General features: G+C 42.0%; 1 protein-coding gene across 1 annotated transcript in view; it reads right to left on the bottom strand.

Moving 5' to 3' along the window:
* The window catches only part of CCDC69 (coiled-coil domain containing 69), a 163893-nt gene that overhangs the window by 7029 nt on the left and 137140 nt on the right, over nucleotides 1-19724 (bottom strand). Inside the window, exon 5 of the mRNA XM_086931280.1 lies at nucleotides 19326-19399. Coding sequence (XP_086787406.1) covers nucleotides 19326-19399 — 74 coding nt within the window. The remainder of the gene's footprint in view (nucleotides 1-19325; nucleotides 19400-19724) is intronic.

Below are 19724 nucleotides of genomic sequence, written 5' to 3'. Positions count from 1 at the left end.
GCAGTTCCATCTGATTATACAAGGTTTGGAGGGGATGCAGAGCTGTGTACTGGGCCTTGCTACCTGCAAGGGGCATGTATTTGCAGTTAAGTGGGGGGACATTTACAAGTACACAGGCTGAACTAGATTCGGAAGGTGGAGGTCCCTCCTTTAGGAGTGGGTTGAATGGTTTGTCCAGCAGTTTAATTCATTACTATTTAAAGAGAACATTTGCCAAGCTCTAATCCTACGAGGCTATAGCTCTTGGGACTGTGATGGCATTGTGGATATGCAACAGCCCAAACAAGTCTCCCTTTTTGTGACAAGGCCAACAGAGCCATGGATTTTTAGAGTCAGTTTTTCAACCCATTCCAACATCTCTTCTTGCCTGTGCAGAAAAGTCAGCGCAGCGGACGCGCGCAAGCGGCACGCCAAAGGCAAGCCCGTCTGCGCCCGTCCGCGGCCGGACGGGGGCAGGGGCCATAACCCCTGGACAAAATGTGGCATTAATACGGTGGAGCTCATGTCAACTCCGCGCACTATGTCCCAAGACCGCTAAGGCCTGCCTTCATAGCTTGAGGGCTGAAGAGGATAATAGCTGCAAAGAGTGCAAATATACTTGGTGTACTAGAGACACTAAGAAGGCTGAAGACCTAAGGCTTTAAAGCGGACTACTAAATGTTAGATCTATATAAATTGGATATATATGATCTGCTCATGGAGATGAAATTTGACCTTCTATTCCTCACCGAGACATGGCTTGATTCCAACTCCGAGCCAGATGTAGTCGCCTCCCTTCTGGGAGGCTATACCATGGTAAGGTTGGATAGACCTGTGGGTAGAGGTGGTGGAATAGCGATGATCTCTAAACTTCCGCTATGCTGTCAACTGGTACCACTCACTACTGTGGATAGTGAGGCAGGAGCCTTCTCTATAAAGGTTAATGCAGGTAACACAGTGAAGGGCTTCATGATTTATCGCTCTCCGGGCCCTTTCGCTCGTTTTACCACCAGTCTGATAGAAGGCATGACGGAAGCGGCCCGACGTAGGGACATGTTTTTGCTATTGGGTGACCTTAACTTGCATTTGGACGACCCACGGGACAAGGGAGCCACTGATTTCTGTCAGGAATTGCATGCTTTTCAACTCCACCTTAGATTTCAGGCCCCCACCCATCAAAAGGGCCACTTATTGGACCCTATCTTTGCCAACTGGGAGGACATTGAGGTAAATACCCCTATACCGATTCCCTGGTCCGATCACTTTTTAGTACCCTTTGTTATAAGTGTTCCGGCAACAAACACCCAAGAGCGGGCCAACCCAAAATACCCCTGTCGGAAATGGGCAGCTTTCTCCAAAGCCAAGTTCGACACTGCCCTGGTCAAAGGAGGTAGACCTGGAGGTTAGGATGCCAATTCTGCATCCGATAGACTGGAATGTCGTATCAGTGATGCTTTGGAAGCTACCGCTCCGCTGTGCTTAAAAAACCCTGGTAGCAGACCTCAGAAATCCGCCCCCTGGTTTAGCGACTAACTCCGCCGAGCGAAGGCGGAATGTAAACAACACGAAAGGCGATGGAGGGTTGCCTTTCTTGATCAGGCTAAGCAGGAATATAGGGCTAAACGGAGAGACTATAACAGTTTAATCAGGCGTTCCAAGGCCAAATATTTCGCAGGAAGTATAGGGGAAGCTGAAAATTCTATTAAGGAGCTATTTAAAATCTATAAAGAAATTTCTTTCCATGGATCATCTGCTGATCCGTCTAGTGTTTCAGCGGAATCTTGTAATCGGATCGCTGCCTTCTTCTCTGAAAAGGTGGCTGCTATATACTCCGCTTTTTCAGGAGGAGACAGAAGGGGCTATGATTTCAGAGAGATAGAACAGGATGTTGTGGGTGAAAATAGCCTGATACAGATATGCCGCTCCATCAATTCAGGATCCCCCCGAGACCCTGCGTCGCCTAAGCTGCTCGCAGGGAGTATCGAGATCCTGGAGCCCTATATTAGGGATGTCCTGGATCTATCGTTTAGTACTCATACCGAACCTGATAGATGGAAGCAAGCAGTGGTACTTCCGCTTCAAAAAAAGTTAAATGTTAGCTGGGAAAGATTGGAAAACCTCCGCCCTATTTCTCTCCTACCCTACTTGGCCAAAGTGGCAGAGAAGGTGTGTTATATCCTGATCATCTCTTTCCCTGCTGCTCAGCCTGTGTGTGTGATGTCATTGGAATGTTCCTGTGTGCATGGTTTGAATGTGTAGTCAGTTTGATTGAGTGGGCTGAGCAGCTGGATGCTGCTCCCGGTGGGGCCTCCTTCTTACCTTCCTTTTTACCAATTTTAACCAATAAATACCTACTTAAGAATACCAACGTCTACTGGATCTACTTACATAAATAAGTGCTTTTCTGAATGCAACAAGGTGGCTTATCTTCAGTTGACGGCTCATGTGGAGAAGGCAAACGTGCTTCATCCAACTCAGTTTGGCTTTCGCTCTTGTCACTCAACTGAGTCGGCGCTGCTTATGGCCACTGAAACCATCAGACAAGGGGTAGATGAAGGACCGACGATGGCCCTCATCTTACTCGATTTGAGTGCTGCGTTCGACACTGTAGCACATTTCACCTTTCTACAGTGTCTGAACAAGGGTGGAGTCATGGGGACTGCGCTGAAGTGGATCCAATCTTTTCTGTCCAATAGGGGCTTTCAGGTTAGACAGGGGGAGTATTACTCCTGTATGATCAACTTGGATCAAGGAGTGCCGCAGGGCTTTGCCTTGAGCCCAACCCTGTTTAACCTATATGTGTCCCCCGTAGCAAACATCGTGGAGAGCCATGGCCTGCAAATTGTGTCACACTCAGCTGGTCATCTCGCTGTCACGAGCGCCTGAGGATGCGGCATCTAACTTCAGTGCCTGCGTGCAGGAGCTTGCCTCCTGGATGTCTAACAACTGCCTGAAGCTGAATGGTGCCAAAACTGAGGTGCTCGTGGTGGGGGGGTGGTCCGTCTGTGTGGTCATCGGCATGGTGGCCGGCATGCCTAGGCACCACTCCTGTACCTTGTCAGCAGGCTAAAAATCTTGGGGTAATGTTTGATTCAGACCTTTCATTCACTCCCCAGATTGGCCGTGTGGTTGGGACATGTGTTGGCGTCCTTAAAAATCTGCGGAAGACTCTGGATTTGCTTCCTGTTGGTGCGAGGCGGATGCTGGTGCACGCCCTTGTAACCTCACGACTAGATTATGCTAACCTTCTCTATCTGGGGACCACGGTTAAAGGTCTGAATCGCCTGCAGGTGTTACAGAATGCCGCAGCCCGGCTGGTATTGAGGCTCCCCAGAAGAGCAGCCTCCAAAGCCGCCTTGAAAACTCTCCACTGGCTTCCTGTCAAGGAGAGGATTGCTTTTAAGGCGCTATGCATATGTCACGGCATTATTGGGGGCAAGGCGCCCACCCCCTTATTGAGTCTTATCACACCTTATAGACCTAATCGGATACTCAGATCCACTGGTGTTGGCTTGGTAGTTGTTCCCAAAATTAAGAAGGTGCGAATGGGAGGTAGATCTTTTAGACACCTTGCAGCTAAGAGCTGGAACAGGCTCCCGATGGAGCTGCGTCTTGAACCTTCAGAGGCCAAGTTCCGTAGAGCTCTTAAAACCCATTTGTTCCGCTCTACACTTGATTAGTGGCTTTTGGCCTCCTCACTGTTCTCTCACCACAGAGCGGGGACACGCCGGTGCGCGTAACCAGGCGCTTTAGAAATTTCCTTAATAATAATAATAATAATAATGGTGCGTTGTTTCGATGCAACACTAAGTTTTCATATCCTATGTGTAAGAAGGTGTGTCACAGACAAGAAGACCTAGCTTAAGGCTAATGGTAGAGAAGAAAGTCCAGAGCCCATAAGTGTGAACACAGGGTAAAGAAATGTGGAAAATGTTTTTTCTGTGAGCTGGGCCAACAAGCTCAAACTCTGAGCAAGTAGCAAGCAATGTAATGGGATGAATTAAGTAACTCAATGAACAATAATAGAGGCCCTGAAGAAAGAGACCAGCTCCCTCTAAACTACCTCCACCCCCCCCCCCCCCCACTGCTTGAGCTACATTCTCTCAGTGTGTGGGAGTGTGAAAGGCCTCTGCACAAAGGTCTGGCAAAACCTTTCCAAGGCCTTCGGGAACCGTGAAGAACTATGCAGTCTGCAACCAATTACATTTTTCCAGCTCCGCATGTGATACTTTACACCATGGGCGTCTGTGAATGTAAATATTTTTCCTATGTCTCTTCATGCTTTCACCCTTTAATTGTTTTATTTTTTGTTAGGTAAACAAGTATTTCTTTAAGTTTCCCACTACAACCATGACCTGTACTCAGTTCAGATTGCTGAAGGATGGTGGTAAGTTATCCACAGGTCTCAAATTGGTCTCTTTTACTTGGCGGTGCTATGCAGGAAAAAGTTGATGACTTTTGTACCCTGCACATCCGTGAGACGTACACAATTAGTACAGCCTTTTACTTTGGCGTATTACCATACAGAGGCCCCGGGTATACTCAAATACCACCATGGCAGGATTTGTCCAGTCACTGGAGTTATAAGTAGGTTAATAATGAGCTCAGTACCAAGATGAATTGTTTCATACTTTACATGCTTACATTAAAATCTGCTCCCCCTTTGGCGGGCGTACCTGACGGCCGATTAAGATGGCCGCTTAGTTTTTGAGCTCCGGGGTTATCCTTGCCCATCACAGCTATCCGCATACATATCCGGCAATTGCAGGGCTCCGACAGATGGAGCCGACGTCCGAGCCTGAGTGGCGGCGCCCGGAAGAACTCCGGTGAAAATCCATTCTTCCCAACGGCTGAAATCGCCCTTTGAAGAGGAACGCCTGAGTACGGCGGCCAGACTGGGGACTGTGGTGCTGCAAGCGCCCGGCGCGGAGATCACCGTGAAGCGAAGCGGTGCGCGGCTGCGATCCGAGCACAAACCCCGCGCTATGAACTCTGGACACACCTCCTGCTCCCCCTAAAGACCTCCTGCCTCTAGGTCCTCTTCACGGGCTCTACAATCCGCGACGCCCCTGCTGCCTGGGGCCAACTGACCTAACTACCGGCCGGAAAGGGGCCATTTTGAGAGCCGGGCCAGGCCGCGGCTGCCACATGCTTCTCGGAATAACGCCACCAAATGCCGAGGAATTGATCGGCGCTGCCCCCCAGCGGCTCCGCCCTGCCTTGTGCCCCACAGCTTCGGCCAGACGACTTGGAGAGGTGCGGTGCCATATTCTACTCTCTGTTTCTACCGGGGATTGGGTCCGGTGGACTTGCGCCCCCCCTCCCTCCATCTTTGGCGCCGGGGCCTAGGTGGGTGATGGATCGCAGTACTCGGTCCCTTACATGAACTGACGTTGCTCTGGGACCTATCCAGGAGGGTCTTAGTTGCGCTGGCAGGGGACAGGGCCCTGCTGTCACACTGCCATCTTCAGCGTACAATCCCTTGACAATGCCATACCTTTACCGGAATTTGTTTCCTGAGGAGAGGCACACAGGCACATTGCTATACTTTTACAGGATGATACGTCCTCCTGGTCACCTTGGAAGCAGCCTACCAGCACCTCCTACTGCGGGCGGTCTTGGGCCCCAGGAACCACCCCCGATCGATTGAGCCATGGCGGGAAGGGGTCCCAAAAACCAGACCACACAACAAAAATTGGAAAAATATGCATATGGTAAGAACTCCCCCACCGCACCGGAAGGACGCTCCACACAACATAAGGCGCCAGATACAGAAGAGGGAACCTCAAAAATCACGCTCGAGGACGTCATGCGAGCTCTTGCTAACGTCCAGACTACTGTTGGCACAATATCCACTGATGTATCCCTGTTATGTGCGGACCTCCACAAAATGGCGGTCAGGGTGAAAGAGGTAGAGGTGGTGGCTAAATCGTTGGTAGTGGATACTTCAGAGGTCCAGGTTGCGGTTGCTCACCTTGAAAAAGAGAACAAACTGCTCGCTGACAAGCTCGATGATCAAGAAGGACGCGCAAGACGGAACAAAGTCCGAAATATAGGCATTCCAGAATCGGAAGGCGCCCAGGCGATGGACTTATACGTGGAGGAGCTGATTAAATCTAAACTACAACCGAAGGGACTCTCATTTCTTCTCGGTGGAGTGTGCCCACAGGTTACCAGGAGGAAGACCAAAGCCGGGGGCACGCCCTCGGCCAGTACTGGCCAGACTCTTCAATTTTAGAGACAGAGACGCATTTCACCTCCAATACGCATTTTGAACTCTAATGTTAACGTCTTCCCTGATTACACTGCAGCTGTTTCAAGGCATAGGCGAAGCTTCTTTGACGTCAAAAAACCTCTTCGTGAAAAGGAACTACCATATTCAATGCTTTTCCCTGCAAAGCTCAGAGTGGTGGCTGGAGACCGTACCTAGTTCTTTGATACGCCAGAGATGGCTATGGACTGGCTCGGGGGTGGCGTCCGGTGGGCCGTGCTGAGCGAGGAAATGGCTCCCGTCGCAGCAGAGAAGAGAAGAAGAGTCGGAGAAGCAGGCTCCCAGTGGCCGTGGATCGAGCCAGGTGACACCATTGGAGGAAGAATAGACTCTACAGATGCACCGGCGTTCCAGGCCACATTGGGTGGCACTGTGACCTTTTCCGGACTGTGCCGTTCTAGGGTTATGGACTGAGGCAGGCCTTAAAATCTTAGAAGGGCCGGAGCCCTACGGAACTCATTACCCCCGATACGCAAGTATTGCAATTTTGGGTGGGTTAAAGCACTCTGCTGAGTTGGGGTGTCGCGTAGTTCTAGGCTTGCTAGGCAGGGAGGAAGGGAGGGGGGTGTGGGAGTTTGTGTAAGGGAACACATGTTTTGTTTTTGGTTAAACGCAATGTTTTTGGGGCAATACTCTCCTTTCATGATTGATCTATGTGTAGCATATGTGGCTTTACATACTTGACACACTTTGAAAAGACTGATGGCGGAACATGTTTCACAGGAATCTAAGCCTTAACTGTAATGTCATGGAATGTCCAAGGGTTAGGAGACAAAATGAAGAGGGGTTTGGTGCTCCAGAATTTGAAGAGTTGTGGCCCGCAGTGGCGCTCCTACAAGAAAAGCACTTAATGGGTTCGGCTGTCAAGGCCATGGATAGATGGGGATACCAAATGGTGGCGCACGCTGAGTTTTCCTCGGGTTCTAGAGGTACGGGGATACTTATCAGAAAGAGTTTTCCGCTGATAATACAACATAAGCGAACTGACGACCAGTGCCGCTTCGCAGCACTGACATGTCAATGGGAAGGGCGTTTATTTAATTTGGTCTCTATCTATATCCCTCCGGCCCTACATGCACAAGCCCACTCTGCCCTCACAACATTCCTACTAGCACTACCAGCTGCAACACTGCTCATAGGGGGCGACTTTAATGATATAATGAATGATACGATGGACAGATTTCCCACCAGTTCAGGGAAACAGGGTGGACAACGTCTCCTTGGTTTCACGGAAGCTATGGGACTTACTGGTAGTTGGCGATACAAACACCCTGACGAGCGGCAGTACACTTTTTACTCCGGGGTCCACAACTGCCACACTCGCATTGACTATTTCCTAACCTCAGCAGACGGCCTGACGGGAATAGAAGAGGTACTTATTCGCCCAAGGGGTATATCGGACCACTCCCCGTTGCTGCTCAAGTACACACATAATCAAGCTCCCAGAAAGCGTATGTTCCCGATTTATGCAGGATTTCTACATGTTCGCCCCATTATGAAGCACCTCATAGCCACTACCAAACTATTCTTTCAAGAGAATGCAGGCACTGTGGTCTCCCCTAGCAGGCTCTGGGAAGCCTATAAGGTAGCCCTACGTGGGCAAGCAATAGCCTCAATTACAGGTCACAAGCGGGCGCAGAGGGCGGAGTTAGACAACCTTGAGGAGGAATTAGCCGCCGCAATGACAGAGCAGATGATGCAGCCACCCTTGAGGTCCAACTTAAACAGGCGGCGTGTGTGGCGTATCAGAGGGAGAATGTGATGGCTCGCCTCCAAGCAACTAGACATAGGGTATACGAACTGGGAGATAAAGCGGGAAAGATGCTGGCTTGGCTGGATAGGAAGGAAAGGGCGAACAGGGTCATAGCGCAACTGCTTTCCCCCACTGGTTTCGTGACCTCTGAGCCAGATGGTATAGTGGACATACTGGCCAATCATTATGAATAATTATATGGCTCCCAGGCGTCCTTCACGTCTGAGGAGGCATATGACTATATCAAAGATCTATCTATTCCCCGTCTTTCCCCTGAGGCAATACTCCTGTTGGAGGCAGACATCACCACAGAGGAGTTACAGGCTGCAACCTATTCACTTGCGTCGGGGAAGGCGCTGGGACCTAAAAGATTCCCAGTGGAACTGTATAAAAAGACAGCACAGACCTCTGCTCCCTTCTTGCTTGGGATGTTTCTTGACAGTCTTGAAACAGGAGAACTGCCAAAAGACCAGCGACTCACCACAATCGTCGCGATCCATAAACCTGGCAGACCAGTGACGGACTGTGCGTCCTATCGCTTCATCTCCCTGATAAACGCAGAACCAAAGATCCTGGCCAAACTTCTGGCACTACAGCTGACTCCTCACCTCTCCTCTTTAGTGCACCCGGACCAGTCCGGCTTCATGCCACACCGAAGCAGGCACTTAATTTGCGCAGGCTCTACGCAGTCCTGGAACGTCAGTCGTATATCCGGGAACCTGCGGTCATTCTCTCCTTGGACGCCACTATGGTGTTTGATACTGTGGAATGGCCTTACTTGTTTGCCGTGCTTCGCCACATGGGCTTCGGTCCGAAATTCTGTGCCTGGGTTCGCCTCCTTTACAATAAGCCCTTGGCACATGTTGCGGCCAATGGACATGTCTCCCGTGACTTTCCGCTTGGCAGGGGTACGCGGCAGGGATGCCCGTTGTCCCCGCTGCTCTTCGCGCTGTTTCTGGAGCCACTTGCAATTTGGATCCGATGGGAACCCTCCATTAAGGGCCTTTCCTGGACCAGCACGTGGGAAGACCGCATATCCCTATATGCGGATGATATCTTGCTATACCTCACCTCCCCCAAGAAATCTATCCTAGAATTACTGAACGTGTGTGAGAAGTTTGGAAGAGTGTCTGGTTATAGAATCAATTGGTCCAAGTCCGTTCTACATGTCCTGACCGGCCCTCCTCCCATTCTGCCCGCGAGTTGCCCCCTGCGCACTACTACGACGGTATTTAAATACCTGGGTATTTATAATACATCAGACCCAAACAAATTTTTGACTTTAAATCTTAGTCCCCAGTTAGAGCGCTTTAAGCGTGACGTTAAGATATGGCGGACTCTCCCTCTTACACTTCTGGGTAAGTCGGAGCTATACAAAATGATGGTGCTCCTGCGCTTTCTATATATCCTCGAGAATACACCATTTCTGCTTCCTGACTCCTATTTTAAGACTATTGCCTCTACTGTATCTAATCTATTGTGTATTGCACAAGCTAAATTAACAAAGAGCAGGTATGATGAGGGTATAGCGCTTCCCAAAGTGGAATTATACTACTGGGCGGCCCATCTCAAACAGATAAATTATTGGTTGCATGCCCCGCACACTGAACCAGCATACCTAGCTGATAGACAGTGCTTGGAGAGCAGAGGGTTGTTGGGTAACCTCTATAGCCGCCGCATGCCCCCGGACCTAATTGGGCCCACGCGGCATTCGGTACAACTTTGGTATAAGGCGAATAGACGCCTCAACTGCACTGGGATGATCACACTAATGACACCTTTATGGGACTCCTATAGGTTGGGCTCCCTCTGCAACAGCGCGGGGTTCCGCAACTGGGATAACATAGGCATTTCAGTGGTAGGTGACCTTTGGAAGAGAGGTAAGATGGTAGAATTCTCCCACCTCCAAACACAGTACGAAATGACTCAGAACGAGAGATTCAGATACCTCCAAATCAGACATGCACTCCAGTCAGTCATACCGGCAGATACCGAGTTACAAGAATTCTCCCCTCTAGAAGATAGGCTTCTGACGGAACACATGCCAGATAAAGCCACTTCCTTGACCTACCGGAAATTGATAAATAACCTTCCTGATATGACGTCCACACTAAGACGGAACTGGGCCGGAGACGTGGGCGACTTTGATGAGTCTGAGTGGATGAGGCCCCATCGTCCCCCCGGGAAACAGCCATCCCCTCGAGGTTACAACTGGTCCAACTTAAAATATTACATCGTACATATTATACTAGAACAGCGTTATTCAAGATAGGGCCAACCTCACATAAATATTACTTACGACACTGTGGGGATGAGGGGACGTTTTATCATACCATATGGGACTGCAAACACATAGCAGCATACTGGACGGCAGTCATGCGTACAATTTCCCAGGCTATTGAGGTTTCCCTTGTGCTCGAGCCCCGTCGTTGTTTGTTGAATGTGTGGGAACCAAACGACTTAAATCGGCGTCAGCAGGATTGGGTCATGTTGGGCATGATGGTGGCAAAACGTAACATCGCCTTACTGTGGGGCTCAGAGACACTGCCTACCCTCCGTAAGTGGTGCAAGGACATGGACGAAATGATGGCGGCGGAGAAGTCGGTATTCCTGCACCGGGGGTGCCCCAAGAAATGGGAGAAAATTTGGGGGGCTTGGAATAAGTTTCGTGGTAATATCTGTGAGCCTCCAAATATTGCAGACAATGATAGTGCCTCAGAATGATACTGCTCAGACGTGTGGAGATTATGACTACTGATGTGTCCATTCATGTATTCTGTGTAGATAATTTGCATAACGGATAAGCCTGCTTTGCTCTCATGGTCCATGCAATGCATATTATTTCATCTGTATGTATTACTGCTCCCCTTTTTATGTTTTGCTAATAAAAATATACAAAAAAAAAAAAATCTGCTCCGCCAACTCCATATGGGGAGGAGGCTGCTCTCCTTCTAAAGTTCCAACTCTTCTGGACCAAGGCCATGTTCACGTTCTCACTTAGCCTGGGCTTATGTTAGGTGCTCATGGAGGAACTTAATTGTTCAGTAGTTATGGACAAATGATCCAGTGAGATCTGAAACCTGCAGACCCTACCTGCATCTCAGAATTTTCAAAACCGTCCACTATATTGCATACAAGATTAACCCAACCAGGAATACACCTGTGAAACCGAAACAAACACATAACCTCATAAAAACCTTGACCCCAAAACCCTCAGAATCACTGACATATTATTGAAAATGAAAAAAATCGACATACACAAATATCGAGTCCTAAATATCGATAACAAAAAAATCGACGTTCTATACTTATTTATAAAACTACAAAAATATCGATAACACAATATCGTAATGCAAAGATATCGACTACACAAAAATCGCTAACACAAATATCGTAAACCAAAATATCGAAGATTCTAAATAAACATAGCACATATCAAAAATATCGAGAACAAAAATATAGACATCAATATTATCGACAATAACAAAATATCGACAACTCAAAAATACATGGAAAATAGTATTTTCCACACTATAATTCAAATAATTAACATATACACTGATATCACATTTAAAATATGAAACAAACATAACTTTCACAATATATACAACATAAGTTAAATAAAAGCTACTACAGTAACAAAAAACATGAAAAACAAATACACTCAACATCTACACTACTTAAAATAAATAAAATACCTTTATTTAAAGAATATACCTTCATAATGCCCTTCATCAAACAATAAAAAATACAAATTCTCGGCATTACCAATTTACATTCAACTAAAATAATGAACAAACTAAAAGAAAATCAATTGAACCAATAGAAACACAAATAAATAAATCTGACCAATAACATACAAAGAATTAAATACTCATTATATAAAGAACTAAACTGAAAACTATTACACCTTCAATGAAAAAATCAGGAAGGAGAAACTCTGCCAGATTTTCTACACCCTCAGAGACTCTTCTAAAATAAAGCCAACTACAAATGACAAAAAGTAAGTAAATAAACATGTTTAAATAAACTGTCAATTTAAATGTAACCTACATTTTAATTGCTTACTAAAAAAACTAAATTATATGTTTTATCTCTTTAGATTTCCACAACAGATCTAACTATAAAAAAATAAGAACATATCCAACTTGCAAAAACAGCTTATTGCAAAAGTAAATATACTTTGCATTTATTTATTTTTGTAGTATAACTAAAACAGAACCAAACACCTAAAATGTCTAACCATCATACCAACTCCAATAAGACTTTTAAATCTTGTAAAAAATGTTAATAAAATGTTTCTAAAATATAGAGAATGTAAACTTAGTCCTAAAAAAAGCCACCACCACATATAAATAAAAAACATAGCATTAAATATACTCTACTTTCTTTTCACAGAACACTTAAAAAAGAACAGCAGCAACAAATTAGGAAAACATCTACATTCAACTGCAACTAAATAACAGTTGGTAAGTATATAATAAATGTACATTGACTATTATTCATGCATACTGTATAACATTGTTTAAGATAAACTTTTGTACATAGCTTTCCAACTTTTTTATAACTTGTAGAAAATATTTAATATATAAAAGTAAAACATTAGTTATAAAATACTGTGTCCTACAAAATGCCAACACCACATATAAATGTAAGCATAGACTAAAATATACTTAACTTTATTTTCACAGACCACTAAAAAACAGAACAGCATTCACCAAACAAGGACAAATCTACATTCAAAGTCAACTAAATTATAGTTGGTAAGTATATACTAAAACTGCATATATTATTACTCATAGCTAAGGTCTAAAATAGATTTTCATATAATTTTATATACATTTTTTCTAGATTTTAGAACTCCACAATGACTGAAGATGCCAAATTCATTACATCTCAGAAAGGGAAATTGTTGTTGTGGTATATGGGGTATGTTTATACCCAGGAAAAACAAACAGGGCTTAAAGTAAACTGGAAGTGTTCTAAGTATTACTCAAACAAATGTTATGGGCGTTCAACAACCAGGGAAACAAGTGTAATACATACAAGTGAGCACAACCATCCACCAAATATCTCAGAAATAGAGGTTAGAGCTACTCTAGAAAACATTAAAGAATTAAGTAGCACCTCAGAACTACCAACAAGTGTAATCCTTAAAGAACTACTACCTAAAGTACCTAGAGAAGCAAGAGGGCAATAACCCACAATATCTTCTATTAAAAGAACTATAGCTAGAACAAAGAAATCTACAGGACCAACAATACCTACACCTAAAACTTTTCAAGAGGTTATAATTCCCCCTAAACTAACCATAACTCATAATGTAGAACATTTCATCTTCTATGACAACAACAATAAAGATAAAAGGATAATTATGTTTGCTACAGCAAACAATATAAAGAAATTAAAAGAAAGCCAATTAGCATATGCCCTAAGCCATTCTGTCAACTATATACTGTACATGGAAACTACCTTAACACTTGCATTCCTTTTATATAATGTTTGTTACCAAACAAACAAACTTCAACATACACAGAAATTGTAAGAAACAACAGACTTCTTTCCCCCAAAAAATAGTGATTGACTTTGAACAAGCCATGATAAACTCCATCCTCAACATATACCCTCACACATCTATACAAGGATGTTATTTCCACTTCAACCAATTTCTGTGGAGACATTTACAAAAATCGACACTTAGGGGCACATTAGGATGGCGGGCGGACATCCCAACGCAAAACGTGACCGCCCGCGATAAGGGCGGGGGTCCCATTGGGGACATTAGGATGCGCCCGCTACAGTGGCGGGCGCATCCAGCATTCCTGTCGTTGTGGCAGGCGGTGCAGTCAGCACCGCCCGCCACAATGCCAGGTAGGCTTGCTGTACACTTCAATGCACAACATGGCAGGTATCGCGCGGTGCCTGCCATGTTGTGCATGGAACTGCTGGGGGGTACCATGGGTACCCCCCCATGTGCACCCCCACTCCCCAGAATCCCTGGGGGCCCGCTACGGGCCCCTAATGTTAAAAACACCTGTCTTTCCGTAGTGGCACATCCCCGCCCTCATAGTAATATGGATGGAGGTGTCTACCATACACCGCCACCATATAAATTGGTTTTCCGCCCGGTATGCAATCGGGCGGATTGCCTACCGGCGGAAAACCGGTGGACGGTCTTCCCGTCCGCCGGGGTCCCCCCACCATGGTAATGTGGCGTGGGGAAATTAGAGGCAGACGGTGGTTAAATATAAATATATACTTTTTCTTTAATAAAAAAATTATTATTTTGTCGCATATATCATATTTTTTTTTAATATAGACAAAATAATTAAACAACAAAACAACAGCAATATAAAAGTAAAGGATTTTCCCACCCACAATAAAATATAATAAAAAACACACCTTTTGCACTGCTGTAATACAAAAATCCAACTCCTCCAAAATAATCCTGGTAGTTATAAATCCATAATATATAAAAATAGATCCCCCAACAAAATGCAAAAATACAACTGTGCCAAAAACTCGAACATCCAAAACAAATCGATAATTCAATATCCATAAAAAACCCGAAAATGTTAAAAAAAGACTAAAAATCGCTCCAGGAAAACGGAAAAATAAAGGAAGTGTAAAATATTAGTTTAAACAACTAAAATACACTTCCTTTTAGTAAAAAAATGCAAAACTCCATAAAACGAAATTCTTTCTCCAAAAACCTAATAGAGAAACATAAACATTTCCGCCCACACAAAAGTTCAACTAATACAGTTTAAAACACCATTACATACATCATTAACACAAAAGTAAAGTAAATACATACAAAAACACATATTCTAACTAGGCCGTAAATGCAAAATACGTCGATAAAAATGAATATTTAAATTAACAACTACAAATACCATACCTTCTAAAGGGCAACTCCAAACACCCTGAATACAACACTACTACCTTCCAAACACACTTAAAACAGTTTTGATTTAAAGAAAATAACTCTTACCTCCTCAGATGCGAAGCAGCTCCCAACTGCGAGCTTCTATCTTCCCAAATAACCCAAAAAGACAACGAGCGGTTACAAAATAAAAGACCCAAATAAAGATGTCAACAAAAAAAGTGAAATAAATGACAAAATAATTTATTTTGCATTAAATAATATTTTTAAAATTAAAATAACATTATTCTAATTATTTTGAAATTGTATATTGTTTTTAAATATAATATTTTATTCATATATTGTACAATTATAATAATAAATAGTATTACCTAATAATATTTATTATAATTATAAAAAATATGTATGTTAAAAAAACGTACTAAATGAATGTGTACATTTTATTTATTTGTACCAAATGAATATCATAACATGTAATAATTATTAATATTAATAATGCAATATTAATAAACTAAATACATGTCTTTTATATTATAATTCTGAAAAACGTTATTATAGAACAAACTGTATATTAAAATATGAACAGTATATCATGTAATTAAATATTTTTGAATTTATGTTAAAATATATAACCTGATTTAAATGTGAAACTAATATGTTAAACATGTACCAAAATATGTATTAATTAAAAATGTGTAAAAATGAATACAAATGCAAAGTATATGAACAAAATATAAACACATGTAAAATATATTTATATTCACAATATTGTTTTCATTGTCCTATAATGTACTTTTTCCAACATCTATACAAATGAAAAATTATTTGTATAAAATAAAGAAATACATATACTTGTATATTAGTATGACATTTCTACTATTTATTTGACACAAATATTTTGATTTACTTATGTACACTAAGTTATATAATAAAAAATGTGCAAATAAAATGTATTATTTCTTTTTACTACCTTAACATTACTATTATTTCAAATATTTCTAAAAGTTATTCTTTTTATTTTTAATATATAGTTGAAAATGTAAACATAATAAAAAACATAATAAGTACATTTATTTAGAACATATATACAATTTGCTTTCAATAATAATAATAACATATTATAGCATTTATAAATTAATAACTTAAATATGACTTACAATATAATTTAAATTAAACATAAAACACTTTATATATGTAAATATAAAAAATATTACATACTGAGCCTAATTAAAAAACTACTCCCACTCCACTCAAAATTAAATTAGGGTAGGTGCTGGAAACTGAACCTAATTAATTTACTATTCCCACTCCAAACTACATTAAATTGAGTTAGATGCTGGACAATAAAACCTAATTAATGTACTATTCCTACTCCAATCTACATTAAATTGAGGTAGGTGTTGGACAATAAACCTAATTAATTTACTATTCCCACTCCAATCTACATTAAATTGGGGGTAGGTGCTGGACAATAAACCTAATTAATTTACTCTTCCCACTCCAATCTACATTAAATTGAGGTAGGTGCTGGACAATAAACCTAATTAATTTACTATTCCCTCTCCAATCTACAATAAATTGGGGTAGGTGCTGGATACTGAACCTAATTAATTTACTATTCCCACTCCAATCTACATTAAATTGGGGTAGGTGCTGGACAATAAACCTAATTAATGTACTATTCCCACTCCAATCTACATTAAATTGAGGTAGATGCTGGACACTAAACCTAATTAATTTACTATTCCCACTCTAATCTACATTAAATTGAGGTAGGTGCTGGACACTGAACCTAATTAATTTACTATTCCCACTCTAATTTACATTAAATTGGAGTAGGTACTGGACAATAAACCTAATTAATTTACTATTCCCACTCCAATATAAATTAAATTGAGGTAGGTGCTGGACAATAAACTTAATTAATTTAATATTCCCACTCCAATCGACATTAAATTGGGGTAGGTGCTGGACACTAAACCTAATTAATTTACTATTCCCACTCCAATCTACATTAAATTAAGGTAGGTGCTGGACAATAAGCCTAATTAATTTACTATTCCCACTCCAATCTACATTAAATTGGGGTAGGTGCCGGACACTGAACCATTTTAATTTACTATTCCCACTCCAATTTACATTAAATTGGCGTAGGTGCTAGACAATAAACCTAATTAATTTACTATTCACACTCCAAATTAAAATAATTTAAATACTTACTAAAATATTTACATATTTTTATAATTTTAAATACAAAAAAGAATTTTAATACATATAAATATTTATTTATATATATGTAAACACACTCTCAAATATTATCCCATATAAACTCAACATCCCACTCCTAAAAGTTTATATAACATTAGAAATTAATTGAATTAATTTCCTACTTTTTTTAAATTGTAATTAAATTAATATCAAATTTGTATAACACTCCCCACCTTTTCCCCTATAAATCAAACATCTAACTCCAAAATATTTAAATTCAAAATTTCTTAAATGAATTTCGTATTGAACTTTCGAAATGTATTTAAAAAATTATAAATATTTTAAAATACTCCCCACCCTTATCCCCTATAAACACAGCATCCCACTCCTAAAATGTAATAATTTTTTTTAAATTTATATAATGAATATCCTAATTTATTTTCTAAGTTTTATTAATTAAATATAAATATTTTAAAACACTCCTCACCCTTATCCCCTAAAAACCCAACATCCTGCTCCTAAAATGTATTAATAATTTCAAAAATTCAAATGTAAATTTCCTATTCAAATTTGAAATTTTGAATAATTAATTATAAATATTTTAAAACACTATAAACCCAACATCCCGCTCCTAAAACAATTATAAAAATAAAACGTTATTATATACATCTTAAAACAATATTATACTAAAAAAATAACATAAAACACATTCTAAAACTATATTTTACATAGATATTTTTAATTTCAACATTACTTACCTCGATATTTCACACACTAAGCAAAATCGATATTTTTTACATCGATATACAAAACATCAATATTTCTTACATCCGATATTTACAAGTCGACATTTCTGTATGTCGACATAAAAGACTCGATATTTTGACTGTGTACCCAAACCTCCTTACAAACATAAACCCTTCACGTCAAAGGCAGGTGGAACACTCATGCCTGCATCTCAAGATTCTTTCTTGTTGCAGACTCTTTCTAGCTGCAGCATCATTACTTGACTCCACATAGCTGCTCCCACTAACCATCACAAACCAGATGAAATCCACAGCTGTTCCTACTAACCATCACATACGAGATGGAATCCATAGCTGCTCCCACAAACCATCAAATACTACATAGAATCCATAGCTGCTACCACTAACCATCATAGATCATATGGAGTCCACAGTTAATCCCACTAACCATCACATACCAGATGGAATCAATAGCTGTTCCCACTAACCATCACATACCAGATGGACTCCACAACTGCTCCCACTAACCATCACATACTAGATAGAATTCATAGCTGCTACCACTAACCCTCACATACCAAATAGAATCCATAGATGCTCCCACTAATCACCACATCCCAAATGAAATTCACAGCTGCTCCAACTGACCATCTCCTATCAGATGGATTCTTCAATGTGCTCTTAAATTCCTCCTCAAACTTCATACAGCCCTAGGCATGTATGTATGTATGCTCCTGTACAACAGCACATGATTTGTGGTGTTACCTTTGCATGGCCAGCTCTTGCAGCAGGGTCCATCAATAGAACCTGCAGCACCGATTGTTTTATCGGTGGAGTGGTCCTTGATAGATGATTCCCTGGAGACAGACATTCAACTAGACTTTGGCCTCTATTGGCCAAAGCCGGAATTTTTATAATTATAAAACCAACCCAATCTACCTAAAAGAGACCCAAGTCAACTATGTTCCTTGCGGCAGCTTACACAACCAGCCCAGTAGCACTATACTAATGCAATGGATAGTGGTACAGAGGCATTCATTACCCAATCTAGGTTACAATTCTTCCTGCCACAAGTGCCCTAAGTGGCAGACTGAATGTGCACGAATCTTAGCAAGAGTGGCAGCTTCCTGTGTGCCACCGAATCCTTACCACATTGGTTAAACAGCATCCAACACACTTCAAACCAAAAATGCACGCCTCAGCTGGCAACCAAAGTCAAGCGCTACAATGCCACAAAGTAACAATAATAATAATCTGAGTATACTTGTTTAACCTTCTGCTGGAAAGCTTGATGGTACATTTCGAGCAGAACTTTTCTCATACTACATTTAGAATACGGTCACATCCAAGGTTAAAAAACTGCGCCATTGAAACTTCACATGTCTTTTTACCTCTGGACCCCCCCCCTCTACGACATATCCCTCGGCTAAATAGCGCCATCTCCCTCAGGAATAATTTAGGATTGAGATGCAGCTCAGAGACCTGGAGCGCCGCCTGCGTTGTTTGGAACTCTTCCACCATGGAGGCCTTCTCCTGATCATGTACCCGCTGAAGCTCTGCAGAGGCAAAACAACACAAGAGAGCAAGTGAGTTTAGACCGGGCGAACAAGGCATCAGTTCATCGATTTAGGGTCATTGAGTGAAATCCAGAGGTGACTCAGGATCTATTCTTCGCTCAGACTACACTTGCAACGCCGGATCTTGGCTGCTCAGTTATTCACCTACTTTATCAGCGATGACCCAGTTAGAACCAAAACCCTTGTGCCATTGCCGTTAGGGTTTGCACACTGCAAGCACCACCTCTTCAAGTATCCTCCGATCCTCTTTCGGATGACATATGGATAGAAACACTCACATCATTTGGATTGTCAATTTAAAGAA

Source organism: Lissotriton vulgaris, chromosome 7 (genome assembly GCF_964263255.1).
Source record: "Lissotriton vulgaris chromosome 7, aLisVul1.2, whole genome shotgun sequence".
Lineage (NCBI taxonomy): Eukaryota > Metazoa > Chordata > Amphibia > Caudata > Salamandridae > Lissotriton > Lissotriton vulgaris.
This window is presented reverse-complemented; position numbering and strand designations above follow the sequence as displayed.